The sequence below is a fragment of the Myodes glareolus genome, chromosome 7, assembly GCF_982192425.1.
Source record: "Myodes glareolus chromosome 7, mMyoGla1.1, whole genome shotgun sequence".
Lineage (NCBI taxonomy): Eukaryota > Metazoa > Chordata > Mammalia > Rodentia > Cricetidae > Myodes > Myodes glareolus.
In genome coordinates, this window is record NC_142032.1 from 55505747 (window position 1) to 55520010 (window position 14264).

General features: G+C 56.7%; 1 protein-coding gene across 27 annotated transcripts in view; it reads right to left on the minus strand.

The window, feature by feature from the left end:
* The window catches only part of Nrxn2 (neurexin 2), a 114570-nt gene that overhangs the window by 25206 nt on the left and 75100 nt on the right, over window positions 1–14264 (minus strand). For 23 of the 27 annotated variants that reach the window (XM_087908180.1, XM_087908175.1, XM_087908193.1 and 20 more), the window contains one exon: window positions 2996–3177. In XM_087908180.1, the coding sequence (XP_087764306.1) occupies window positions 2996–3177 (182 nt within the window). Of the gene's footprint in view, window positions 1–2995; window positions 3178–10198; window positions 11137–14264 lie in introns of those variants that run through there. The other 4 variants (XM_087908195.1, XM_087908194.1, XM_087908197.1 and 1 more) reach the window with 4 other exon arrangements.

The following is a 14264-nucleotide window of genomic DNA, read 5'->3' on the forward strand; positions in this document are numbered from 1 at the left end:
AGGAGGCAGCCAAGCTTGGAGCTCTGCACTCCGGGGGAGAGGCAGCTCCCCAGAGCTGCTTCCGATGTGAAGTCAGTTGTCACTTCTGTTAAAGTCATTAATTCCTAATTCCCCAATTACCTCATTAGGCGGCGGTGGGGAGAACGCGGCCGCTCCTACAGCAAATAATTATGGGAGTCAAAATTAATTTGGCAAAGTGGAGCGACGCTTTATTAGAAACGTCAAATTGCTTTTCTCTTATTTTGCTGCCGCCTCCCCACTCTCTGAGAACTGCTAACGACGCTGTGGTGGGAGCTGATGTGTCACTGGGGGAGGAGGGGGCTTGGGGCTGCCCCCAAGGGGCTTGGAGCCCATCTGGTACCCAACTCCCCCTCATTGCCAGCCTCTCCTGGGACCTCCACCCTTCTCAGCATCCTCCCCCATCCTCTGCAGCACCTAGGCCTAGCTGCCTCCCTCACAGCCCTGCACCAGGGGAGGTTTGAGGGAAAGAAGAAGGACGTCTCACCTCACAGCCTTCCTGCCCTTCCTGCTCTGGGAGGACGCATCAACCCCTAACCCCACAAGCCCAGACTTGCACACACACTGCCCAGGTGGCTAATTGCAGGTGACCAGGATGCTGAAGGTCCCCTAAGTGCAGTGAGCACATTACACATGTGACCTAATTAAGCCTCTGCCCTCTCAGTGTCCCCCACACCTGGGGAAACTGAGGCTCAGAGAGCTGCAGGGACTTGCATAGACACAGAGCAAAGAAAGAGAATGTACTGGGGTTCAAACTCACGCCATCAACTCTAACGCCACACATGCCCTCACAGACTGGAAGAGAGAGGACTAGCTCAAAAAGGCAACTCAAGGAAACAAGGTGGCACCGCACAGACAGGCTACTGAGGCCGCAGCAAACTCCACTCCCTGAAGAACGGTAAATGCACAGCCACATTCTGCCAGGGACCACGGACCCAGGGAGACCCTGGTCACCTCGACTCACAGCCGTCTCTTCTGTCACAACAGCTACATACCCACCATTGCCCTGCTGCCCACAGGCTCCACACAGACCATTGCCCTGCTGCCCACAGGTTCGAGGCCTCTTCCCAACCCTGGCTCCATCTCACTCCCTACGCTTTCCTCCACGCTCTCTCCCTCCTGGGAACCTTGTCTGTCACTTGTCACTGCCACCAGCCATGCTTGCTCACAGGATGCCTTCCCCTGGGTCTTCTCCCTTCACAGCCCAGTGTTGGAGGAGGGGTGCAGACCTCAACCTGGAGAGCTGTTGTGTGGGAGGGGCCCGGAGCCCCATCCTTACTCAGGTGAGGAATAAGCTTCCTCCTCTGTTTTTATCTGCCCTCCCAATTCTTCCCAGGGCTCCCCAACTGGCACACAGAGCCTGTCAGCCTGTCCTACCCTCAAAGCTCAGGGCTCTGGCCAGGGCCAGCAAGTGGGATGCAAACAGGAAGGTGAAGGAGAAAGGAGTCCAGTACAGAGATGGAGGCTGAAGTCAGGGTCTGGAACTTAAGACCTTGGAGGAGGAAGGGGTGGGGTAAAGTTAAACTCAGAAATGAAATCTGACAAGGTCAAAGGTCACAGGGAAGGTGTAAGGCAGGCCAGAGGTCACAGAGGTCACAGGGCCATAGGTCACAAGGAAGGGTGTGGAGCAGGGCCAGAGGTCACAGGGAAAAGTATGGGGTGGGGTCAGAGGTCAAAGGGAAGGGTATAAAGCAGGGTCAGAGGTCACAGAGAAAGGTATGGGACAGGGCCAGAGGTTACATGGGAGTGGGTTAGGGCCAGAAGTCACAGGGAAGGGTGTGGAGCAGGACCAGAGGTCACAGGGGAGTGGGACAGGGCCAGAGGTCACAAGGAAAAGTGTGAGGTGGATTCAGAGGTCACAGGGAAGGGTGTAAGGCAGGGCCAGAGGTTACAGAGAAAGGTATGGGACAGGGCCAGAGGTCACAGGGAAGGGTGTAAGGCAGGGCCAGAGGTCACAGAGAAAGGTATGGGACAGGGCCAGAGGTCACAGGGAAGGGTGTAAGGCAGGGCCAGAGGTCACAGAGAAAGGTATGGGACAGGGCCAGAGGTCACAGGGAAGGGTGTAAGGCAGGGCCAGAGGTCACAGAAAAAGGTATGGGACAGGGCCAGAAGTCACAGGTAAGGGTATAAGGCAGGGCCAGAGGTCACAGAAAAAGGTATGGGACAGGGCCAGAGGTCACAGGGAAGGGTGTAAAGCAGGGTCAGAGGTCACAGAGAAAGGTATGGGACAGGGCCAGAAGTCATAGGGAAGGGTGTAAGGCAGGGTCAGAGGTCACAGGGAAGGGTATAGGGGCAGGACCAGAAGTCACAGGGAAGTCATAGGGTTTGGGGTGGCATCAAAGGTCACAGGGTAGTGTGTGGGACTGGATCAGAGGTCATGGGGGTGTGGGGTGGGGTCATAGGTCGCAGGGAAGGGTGTGGAATGGCATCAGAGATCACAGGTGCACAGAGTATGAAAGGAAAAGGGATAAACTGCCTATAGACTAACGGGATGTGGGGCTCAACAGGAAGATCATTGAGGAAGGAACATGAGCAGAATCTTGGGAAAGACCTGTCAAGGGTCTGCTGGGAATGTAAAGGTCATGGAACAGAGGTCACAGGTACAGTAAAGGCAGGGGCAGGATTCCAAGTCAAGACGAAGAGGCACAGATGGCCACTGTGGGGCCAGGAGGTGTGAGGGAGAGCAGACGGACAGACTGGGGTACAGTGAGCAGAAGCAGCCCAGAGACACCCTAAAGATGAGCAGATTTCTGCAGTTACAGTAGTAGGGGTCTGGGGAGCTCACAGACACCTTGAATGGCTGGGAGACACAGCTGGTCTGTATATCAGATGGGTAACTCTTGCTTGAGTGACCAGGAAGGGACTGAGTCTCAAAAGAGCTTCAAGAAATGGGTGAGTAGGGTCCTAAGGGACAGATACAAAGTGGTATCAACAGCGGAGCTGGGTGGCAGGTGAGGGGCTGGGCCCAGGTCCTTACAATGTGCAGCTGCAGGTAGTCCCCGAGGCCGGAGGCGCTGTCCACTCGCACTAGTACGGCGCTCCGCTGGTGGGTGCTGAAGCCCACAGCCAGGCGGTCCATCCTCGTGCTGGGCCGGTCATTGGGGGGCCATGTGTAGGTGATGAGCGCTCCCCCCTTCCCAAAGATGTATGTGGTCCCAGCTGCAGAGAGAAGGAAACAGAGAAGAAAAGTCAGCGGGTTCCTGTGGTTGGATGGGGCCAGAGCCTGAGGGTACCAGGGTTAGGGCTTCAGCAATGACGCCCACGGGAGCACCAACCCTGTAATTCCCGGTGCTCAAGTGAGAACCTGTGACGTACATGCACACAGACAGATGTAGCTGCCTCGTCAGGAAACCCAGCTTTAATTACAGCAATACAGGTAACACAGAGTGTGACCAGAGAAAGGCTTCAAAAGACCCAGACAGCAAGAATGCCCTGGGCGGGAAGAAAGGACCTGGGGCCTGCTTTTGACCAGCTCAACTTCTCCCAAGTGCTTCTTTGGGACCAGAGCCAAGCAGCAGAGGCAAGAGGGAGCCTCAAATGATGGCGGGAAGATGAGCAGGGCTGTGGGCAGCTGTGACTCATGCTCATCTCTGGCACCTTGCCAATGCCAGCCCCTCCGTCCTCTCCCAGCCCCCTGGGAATCTTCCTGGTTTGTCCAGGGATCCTTGTTTCCACCCTCAGGCAAGGGTACCTGGGTGTCAAAGCCCAAAGGCCTGGAATCCTGCCCAGAAAGGAGGAGGCAAACATGGGGTGGGGGGATTGACAGCCAGAGGAGGAAGGAGGCAGAGAGACAGATGGACAGAGAAGGACAGAGAGGGATGTAGGTGAGAGAAGCAGGAGAGTGGGAGCCTGAGATGTAGGCTCCCTCTCCCAGCCCTCCCCCACCCCACCCTCTCTCTTCTTCTCCCTCTCCTCTTCGCCATCCGGCTGCCGGGGGCGGGTGTGAGGTCCCTAACGATCTCAGCCCCAAAATAAACCCCATTAGTCGCCATGTTCCCTCCTGCGGCTGACTGAGCTCCCTGGGGGTGGAGGTGGGAGTGGGAGGGGGGCTGGTCACCCAGTTTCCGGGAAGGGAGCCTTGTCTGGGGGCCTGGAGGACTAGACTCTTGGGCCTGCAGGAAGGGAAGGGGAGAGGTTCATCTTGCATTCTTTAGGTCATAAACAGAGCAGATGAGATTCATAAAATGCTTGATTAAATCATTAGTTACTAACGACTCCTCTCAAGGCACTTCTTGGGGTGCAGAAAGGGGTTCAAGGGAAGACTTAGCCAGAGAGAAAGAGATGCAGATGGGGTCTGAGGGCAGAAGCTAGAGCAGACCAGTAGAGAACCCAGAGGTGGAGAACTCTGGTCTGGGGGAAGTAAAGACCACGGGCTCTCACCCAGTAGCCCCCTTATAGTCTAGTCAATCAGGTGGGAGGAGGGATCCATCCCAGGAACTCTAGGTCCCCATGGGAGAAGGGACTTCTGAGTGCCTTGGAGAAAGTACTCACCAAGTGTGGAAGGCTGGGAAGGGAAGGGAAGGGAAGGCTGCAGCCTGGGCATCAGAGGTGGTGAGACTAGAGTGGAGAAGGGACCCGTCCCTGTCGCTCCCCAGACCACCTACCTTGTCTTCTACCTCCCAGACAGAGAAGAAAATGGGAAGGGACCCCAGGCGAAGGGCAGACAGGGAAAACCCACAAGGATGTCTAAAATGGTCATCTTTTTGCAGACTGGAGTTTGGAAAGCACCCCAGCAGACATGGGGAAACCAGCTCTGCCCCTGTAGGCTGAGGTGTCCCTCCCTCCTACCTCAGGCCCTGGAGGCACAGTGGGGAAGGTTAGGGCTTTGGTTGAGTTCCAAGTTTAGAGTAGTGAGCCGGTTCCAGCGAGGGGTGTACAGTGAACATCAACTCTACACTCAGTGCAGGTTACCTGCCTGCCTAGAAAGGACTGGGCCTGGAGGCCAGAGCCAAACAGCTATGCCTCAGCCAGTACAATCTCTCAGCTCCCAACACTGCAGCACTCCAGAAAATCGGCTGTTTCCATGACAACCATAATACCCAGGGTCCTCCCTCTACCCTCCACTCACAAGCTACATGTAGAATTTAGGGGGTAAGGTTGGGGGAGCAGAGATGGTGACCTTCCTCTACACACTCCCTGATCCCTGGGCTGAGGGTCTCTCTTGGTCCTCTCACACCAGGGAAGGAGCACCAGACTCACCCCCCAAACCTGCCAGGTCTAAGGAGGCGGCCCTTCCTGCGGGTTTTCCCGCTGGATGCCACACAGCACGCTCATCACCATGGATAGCGCCGCGCCAGAGCCGAGAGCACCCGAACAACTCAAACCAGGTGCCGGATGCGTGCCTACAACCCAAGTCCCAGGCCTTACAATCAGACACAGCTCCAAGTATCACACATCTAGACCTACACCAACGCACGGGAGGCGACGCACCCAACTGCACACAAAGCCCCAGCCGCGAGAGGCAGACCCCATCACAGGAGTCGCGGCAGCGGGGGAAACATGGCGATAAATGCACAAAGACAAGCCTCCGCGGGCGGCCAAGGGCAGGGGCCGGCGAGGTGCGGATGGGCGCCTGCGCCCCAGTCCTCCCATTCCCCAGCCCCGGCCACCCCCAGGATTTATGATCCAGCTGTTCTCACACTGCAGACAGTTTACTGTGCTGGGCGGACCTGTTAAAGCCGAAGGGCGTTTATTATACAGTTGGGGGAGCCAGGTTGGAGAGACACTTCTCGGACAGGAAAGGGGAAGGATGAATGGTTTATTGGGTTGGGGCTGCAGTAATTACCCCGGGGAGACATTTCTCTCTCCAGCACCACGGATTCCGCACGGGCGGGGACAGGGGGCTTGGCTTAAAGAGGAGGTCGGGTGCAGGAGGCGGGGGTTATGCCAAGTTCCGCCCCTCCGGCCACGCTCGGGAGGCGCTTCCCGCAGCTCAGCCAGGCAAGCAAACTGTCTCTGGCCCTGCCTCGGACTCCACCAAGAAGGCAAGGCAGCCTTAGTGGCCAGAACAACACTCCTAACCTATAACTCCTGACAGCATCCAGAAAGGATTTGAGAAGCAAAGGGGCCTAAAGCAAGCCCCAGTGTTGCCCAAGGCTGGTGTAGACCAGTTGTTCTTTTCCACGCTGGGAAATAGGGAGCCCACTGTACATAGCATGCTGACCAGTACCACATCACTGAGGCCCACGGCAAGAGAGTTTCTAATCAGATATAATATGTCACAGGCCCAAGGTTAGCACCTTCTGCCCACATCCAACACAGTTTCCTCAATGTCTCCTAGATCCAGAAACTCAGAGTCATAAAATACTGGAAATGATCATTAGTCAACATACCACACCACACACACACACACACACACACACACACACACACACACACACGCATACACCTACAGTCTAGAGAGAAAACAACCAACCATTAACAATGGTTAGGGAACCCAGACTCACAAGGCATCCCACGTAAAAAACACCCATGCAGTCATGCCCCAGGGCCAAAAGTACATGTGCTGCTGCTAGGCCTGCCAGTGACCCAGTAGCAACAGAAGCTATAACAAGAGCCTTCTGGAAGATCTAGAATAGTCAGATGATCCTGTAGAACCCAGAAATGCCTGCATCTTAGGTGCTTTCTGTCACCAATAAATCTTCCCAGGAGGACTGCTACAGTCAGGGGTTGGAGCTGCGCAGGTCCAGACCCCTGAGCTCAACTCTATGTTTTTTTGGTTTGTTTGTTTGTTTGTTTTTGAGATTTTTGTTTTTGTTTGTTGTTTGTCTGGTTGGTTGGTTTGGGTTTTTTTGTTGTTGTTTTGTTTTGTTTTTTCGAGAGATAGGGTTTCTCTGTATAGCTTTGGAGCCTGTCCTGGAACTAGCTCTTGTAGATCAGGCTGGCCTTGAACTCACAGAGATCCACCTGTCTCTGCTTCCCGATTGCTGGGATTAAAGGCGTGCGCCACCACCACCTGGCTTCAACTCTCTGCTGATCTGCATCCTCCTCAACTTCTAACGTCATTCCTGGCCATACACTGTTCAGTCAGTTCCAAGTTGGCATACCCATCCCCAGAATCAACATACATGATATCCCCCAGAATCAACACACATGATAGATAGCCCCCAGAATCAACACACATGATAACCCCCAGAATCAACACATATGATAGATAGCCCCCAGAATTAACACGATAGTCCCCAGAATCAACACACATGATAGCCCCCAGAATCAACACACACGATAGTCCCCAGAATCAACACATATGATAGTGCCCAGAATCAACACACATGATAGCCCCCTTTGTGCTGGAAGCTACTGACTCAGAAATAAGCTGGGGTTGGGTCTTCTTTGGCTCCTGGAGGAGCTAGCAAGGAACTGAGAGAGCATCAAGGATTCAGAAACCAGGACTGGGACAAAGGGGTCCATGGCCAGAATGGTGTCATCTCCATCCGTTTTAGGTTCCAGGTGTGCTGGTCACCCCATACCCCACAGTGACACCAGGTGCAGAAGTGTCAAGAGTGTTTGGCAGGTGCTTTGGGATATTATGCAACAAGAGTGGTTGGGGGATGGGAGGAAAAGTGGGGAAGCAGTGAGTAGGGAGGAAAGGCAAGGGGAGCCTCAGTGGAGAAGCAGGAAGAGAGGTGTCCTTACACTGGAGGACCTTGGAACAGAAGGGAACCTGGCTGGCCTCCAGCCCAGGGAGGAGTCCCCAGGGAAGCTGGTTCTCTCATCTTCCCCAGAGTTCAGGTGAGCAGAGATGGGGTCAGTCATGACAGCTTGCTTCCTCCTCTCCTGGCTTTCCTTAGCCTCTTCCTTCCTCCCGGAATCTTTCCCAGATGCCCCACCACCTCCATCAGTGTCCCAGGCTGCCCTCCATCCCATCCTCTACTCCCTTCTACCCTGAGAAGACATCCCTAAGGCAATGCTCATGCAACGTGATATAGTTCTGTCAGATCCCCACTATCTAGGCCTATGTCCCTGCAGCATTAGGGGCTGTGAGGAGGACCTTCCGGGAGACCTAGGACGGTAGAGGGATAACACATCCTACACAGTTCAGGAAAGCCTGCATCCCTGTTCCTCCCTCTGCCTGGCTCCTGCTGCTCCCCAGTTCCTGGGCCCTCCTCCCCACCTGCCCATCATCCCTATCACCCTCCTCTTTCACGTCTACTCCTCTTCCCCACACAGAGTGCCCCTCCAATGCACCATGCACCCTTTCCTGTCTCACTCTTTATGCCTCACATCATCGCCTAGAATGACCACAAGAGTCTGGAAGCAACACTGGGCCTGAGGACAGTCAGAAGAGAACAATGAGAATGGAGTGGGGGGAGAGGACAAGAGAGATCCCGAGGAGGCAGAGCTGAGATCAGGAGCAGGGTGTGGGGTGAAGATGTTGGAGAAAAAATGGGGAGTACTTCATGGGGCAGGGATGGCAGCTGAGACAGAGATTAGAGAGGGGAGACTGTAAAGGAACACAGGTCACAGGTACAGTCTGAAGAGACTGCTCCTGGGGAATGGATGAAGCATAGTAGTGGCATATGGGGGGGGGGGGGGTTGAAAGACCGGATATGACATGGGACACTGAGATCAGGAAGCTTCTTGCAGGCATAATACAACTGTGGGAAAACAGAGACGGTGCAGAAATAGGAGGCAGTGAGGAGCATGGACGGGGCAGAACAACAATGTGGCTGTAGAAGATGACGGAGGAAAATGGAGCTGACCAGGAATGATGATGGGCCGTCAGAAATGAGGAGTGATGCAGGCGGATGGGTGGAAGTACGAAGTCGGGAGGCCACACTGCACAGGGAGCTGAGGAAGGCCATGAGAGCCAGTCGGGAGCAAATGTGGCAGGTGCATGGGAGGAGCAGAGCGCCCAGGCGACAGGGCTACAGACAGAGTCGCTGTAGTCGTGCCCAGTCCAGGAGTGGCAGTAATTAGGCTTCAGACCGGGCGAAGGGTTGGAGAGCTGAGAGGGGAGCCCAAGATGAATGGTCTGGAGATGGGGGCTAACAGGCACAGAATGGAAGGAAGGAGGGACAGAAATGGAGGAGGCAGATTAGCTGAAGAACAAGGTGCAGAGAGCTGGGAGCTGGGGTGCAGGACAGAGCGGGGAAGTGATGAATAGCTGGGATAGGAGGTGACAGGGTCTCTGGAATGAAGGCGAAGAGGGACAGAAACAATAGCCATGGAACTACTGTGGACGAGACATGTGGCAGGTGTGGCAGGAAATGGGGCACCCAGCACAGATGTTGTGGGGTACAATAAGGGAAAGTGACGGTGCACAGAGTCTGAGGGGCAGAGACAGAGGTGACAGGTACAGGGCTGGGGAGAGATGGCCTACTGGGAATCCTGGAGGCTCGGATAGGAAGGGATGAAGGTCTGAGCACGGGAGAGTCTGGGAATGAGAAGCGATGAGAGCCAGCCTGGACAGTGATGGGCTCTGTTTTAGGAGGAAGGGGAGGGTTTGAAGACTGAAGGTTATGAGGGACTGGGGTAGCAGTGAAAACCAGTGAGCGGTTACAGGCGCTCGCTCACACAGGAGGTGAGAGCGCAGAGGGACTAGGCTGGGGTGACAGGCTGAGGGTCACAAGCAGAAGCAGAACAAAGATGAGGAATAAGGGTAAGTAGGTACCAAAGGTAGGGGGGGCAAAGGGGAGTACAGACGGTGGGGCCTTAGACAGAGGGAATTGTTCGAGAGATGGTGGAAGGCCAGTAATGGATGGGAAAAGGGAAGGCTGCCAGGTAGGCAGAGGTGGAAGGAAGAAGGTAACAGATGAGCCATGGGAAGGTGAGGGTGAGGTAAGACAGGCATGAACACAGCAGGGACGGAGGTGATTCAAGGAATTCAGGGAAGAAGAGATTCAAGGAGGGCGCATAGAAAGGATGAAAGGGCAGGCCGGCGATGGGGCTCCGGGAGGGAGAGGAAGAGGCTAACAAAGCACATGGGGAGGGAGAAGGAGGCACAGGGGATGCTAGGAAGCAGTGAGGAGGACAGGGATGCGGGTGAGCAGGAAGAATGGAGAGATGGAGGTGAGGGTGGGGCTGGCACGATGGGAGCTGGAGATGGGAGGTGAAGGGGCCCCACTGCAAAGCCCAGATCCAGGAGCGCACACTCGGGGTGCGGCCCTAAAGCTCCCGGGGCCTGGGCGATGTACCCGAGACCCCCGAGCCAGTCCTCTGGCATCTGGGCGCCACTTACCGTGCCCGCTGCGGGTGAGGAAGGGCATGCGGTTGATGGCGATGGGCACGGTGCCGTGCTTGCTGTGGAAGTGGTGGACGTGGTGGGTGGTGCTGAGGCTGGACGAGACCCGGGCCCCCTCTGTCGCCCCCAGCAGCAGCAACAGCCCCAGTAGAAACGACAGCAACGGTGGCGGTGGCGGCGGCGGCGGCAGGGGCCCGGCCAGGGCGGGGGGGCGGCGAGGGCACCCCCCCTGCCCGCTTCCCCCGGGGGGCATCTCGGCCCGGGGGCGGCCACCTCACAGCCCCATGGCCGGGGGCGGGGACGCGGGGCTGCGCGGCCCCGCGAAGCCCCCCTCCGGCTGCTAGCTCCGGGAGGGGGGTAGGGGTGAAGCGAAAGAAAACCAGAGCCGGAGCCTCAGTCCGGAGCCAAGCAAATCAACTGGATCCCGCCGGGGAATCCGGGGTGCGCGCAGCGGGAAGGCCAAGGTCCGGGGCGCCTGGGTCCATCGCAGGCGGCTAGGGGTCCCCCCTCAGGCTGGGGCCGAGCCGGCGCAGAGGACCGTCAGCGGCCAGAGGGTGGGGGCATGGTGCTGGGGAGGGGATGGTAGGGAAATCCTGCAGAAAAACCCAGCGGGGCGGGAGATGGGGTGCGCAGAAGGAACGGAGGCCCGGCTCCCCGGAAAGCGCGAGCACCGCGGAACCGACCCGGCGCCGCTGCCGCCCGACGGAGGCCAGGAAAGGAAGGAGGGAGCGGCCAGGGGAGGGGGGCGGGAGGAGGGGGAGGGAAGCAAATCCGGGTGATGGGGGGGTGAGGGGAGAGGAGAGGAGGGGAGAGAAGAGGGGAGCGGGGCCAAGCAGAGGAAAGGCGCGAGCCTGCGAGATTCCGGCGGAGAGATGGAGGAGGCAGCGGAGTATTGCTGCAGAGGCTGAGAGGGCTAGAAGGGAGAAGGAGGGAGGGACGGAGGGAGGGAGGGAGGGAGGGAGGGACAGAGGAAAGGAAGGGAGGGGAGGGGAAGCGCAGGAGGAGGGGGGGCAGGGCGTAGGGACCCGAGCGGCTCCCGATCTGCGGGCGGCGCTGGGCAGCTCCGCGGCGTGGCACCTGGCTAGCCCGCTCGGCGCTCGCCTCTCCTATGCACGCGCCCCACCCCTCCCCCGCGCTCGGGAGCGCGCTTATCCACCATCACCATCACCACCACCGCCGCCCCCCTCCTGGAGAAGGGGCCCTGCTGAATAATTGAACAGGACTGAGGCTTGCAAGAGAAGCAGCTATCTTCCTTTTCCCCTCCCCTCCCCTCTCCTCCCCCCCCCATCTGGCGGAGCCCCAAAAGTGCTTGCTGGTCCAGCAAGCAGAGATGTGGCCACAGCCCTCTTAAGCACCCCTTGGAACACATGTGCACGCTTGGGTATGAAAACACCCACGCATCCCTATAGGCACCAGTGTGCCGGGAGCCACACAACTCAGACACATATGTGCATGTGTGTGATCAGATACTGGCATACCAAATGCTTACAGAGGCATATGTGCACACACACATACATGCTTGATTATAGGCAATGAATGGCCAGCATACACTCCCAACCTCCTTGGAACTCACCCTCTGGGACAGTCATCCATACTCCTAGAAACAACCTATCCAAAGCCCCAAAGGCACTGGATAGTCTCTCTCTCTCTCTCTCTCTCTCTCTCTCTCACACACATACACACACACACACACACACACACCTGCCTGTCAAGGTGTTTCCCTACCCCTACACAAGGCTCTCCTTTTCTCCAGCACCCCCTCCTCTCCTCCCCACCTCTCCTCCTCCCTTAGTCTCAACCCCTAGCTCCCCAGGGTTCTCCAGGACAGTTGTCCGAAAGGACAAAACCTTGTGGGTCCATTTACATCCAGCTGAAGAACCCATTTCTCTCTTAGGAGGCATCTTTACACCCTTACACTGGGATCTGCTCACCAAACCTGGGAGTGGGTTAGAAAGTGTTTGTCACGGCCCCAGAGATACATGCAGATAAAACCCTTCCTCTCATTGGGATGCAGCCTTCGCACTCACATCATTCTGCTTGGACAAGAGAGAGGGTGCAGTGCAGGAGGCAGAGGAGGAAAAGGGAAGGAGGCACAGGGGACCCTGGACTGAGGAGGACTGGGACAGGTGAGCAGAAAGGGAAGGTGAATAGAAGGGGGGGAGGGGAGAGGGGCTCCTACTATTGATTCCAGAGTCCATTTTGGTGCAAAATTGTCATGGTGATCCCTGAGCTCATGGGTGCAGTCGAGATCCAGGACAAGCCTGGTTGGGGTCTAATGTCTGGAATTCCAGCACTTTGTTGGGCTGGTGCAGAAAAACTGCCACAAGCTGGAGTCCAGCCTGGGGTACATATTGAGGTTCTGTTTCTGAGATAGAAAGACGGACAGGAAGGAAGGGAGGGAGGGACGGAGGGAGGGAGGGAGGGAGGGCGGGAGGGATCAGGACAGCACCTCTACGGCTGCAGCCATTCCCCCAGTTTATTAGATGGAGGGCAGCGACCCACACACACCACACCCTTCAAAAGTGGAGACCAGCTCTTAGGGTACCCAAGATGAGTTTTCAAGTGATGGCTTAGCCACACAAGGGAGGAGAGAGAGTGGGGTGGGGTCACCAAGGTCCTGTCCATCTGTCCACTCTCTCCCATCCTTGAGCCCCTGGCTCTGGAGTACGGACTGACACAGCTCCAAGCAGGCAGAAAATTTATGGCCCCAGAGGGAGAGAGGGAGGAGCTGGTGGTGGTGGCCAGAGGAGAGGAAGGGAAACCGCCTAGAGGCCGATCAATATTGGTGAGTGGGAACTGGAGAGAGTGATGCTGGGGTGTGGGGGAGACAGAGACACAGAGAGGAAGAGAGAAGAGAGGGACGGAGGTGTGCAAGAGATCAATAGAGGCTGCAGAGATGAGGAGAGATGGAGAAGCAGCCGTGGTGAGAGACAGCCTGGGAAAGGCAGGAGGCTGCAGTCAGCAGGAGCCCAGGGCTCTGGTGTGCACGTCCCCTCCGACCTCCAATCCCACAGTCCCAGTTCCACTCTCTCTACTTGCTTCTCTGACTGAGCTTTCTTCTGCTGCTCTGTCAGAGTTGACTCTTGAGAGCTTCCCCAAACCCCGCAAACCCCTCATGATACAGATGGAGGAACCAAGGTAAAAGGCGGGAAGAGGTTGTCCTGAAGGTCAGGCCTCTCTTCCTCCTAGTCTCCTTCCATCGAGACAGCTCCAAACACCCTCAGAGGGCCAATTCTGCCCTGCCACCTTGCCCACCCTCCCAGCTCTCTCACACACGGTCAGTCTCTTTACTTGTTTCTGTGTGATAGTGTGCAGCTGTACCGGGCTCCCCGACGGGCGGACATGGACCTGGCACGAAAACTCAAAGGAGCGGGCCCAGAGGAAAGGGGGCAAGACTGACACCCCACCCAGTTTCTTGCCCTGCCCTTACAGTAGGGGAGACCTCAGAGGAGCTCCTTCAGAACAACACTAAGCCCTCTGGGGGCTCCAGACTTCACCCACCTTTTCTTTAGCTCCACAGCTTTGCACAGACTGTGCCACCAGACATAGCCGGGTGCTTGGAATGATGGCACCTCCCAGGCTGAGGCCCGGCCCACCAGCTCTGCTAACACTCAGAGAACTTTCTCCTCCCACCCCTGCCCAAAGATGGAGCAATTCTCTAGACACACATCCTGCCTCCAGCTCTCGGCCCCTTCCTGAAGCACAGTAGTGAACGTGAGCAGTCATACTTAGGCCAGATCCCCGACATCCTAAGCAAGAAAAACCAACATGGGCATCACCACCATTCCCAGAATCCCATGTGCAGCAGAAGTAACCATCATAGCCAAGGGATCCCAGGTTCTAGTGAAGCTCAACCCTGACCCCGACCCCGCCCCACGACTGGAGGTTTGATGTAGAATCAAATGAGATGGTTTTGCCTTTGCAGGTGGCACAGGGCTGCCAGTGGGGACGGTTACAGTGAGCAGGTCTGTGCCAACTGAGGCCAAGCAGAACACACAGCAGGGCTGAGATGGTCCTGAGCTGGCTGGGAGGTTTAGGGAGGCACAGAGCACAGCAGGCTCCA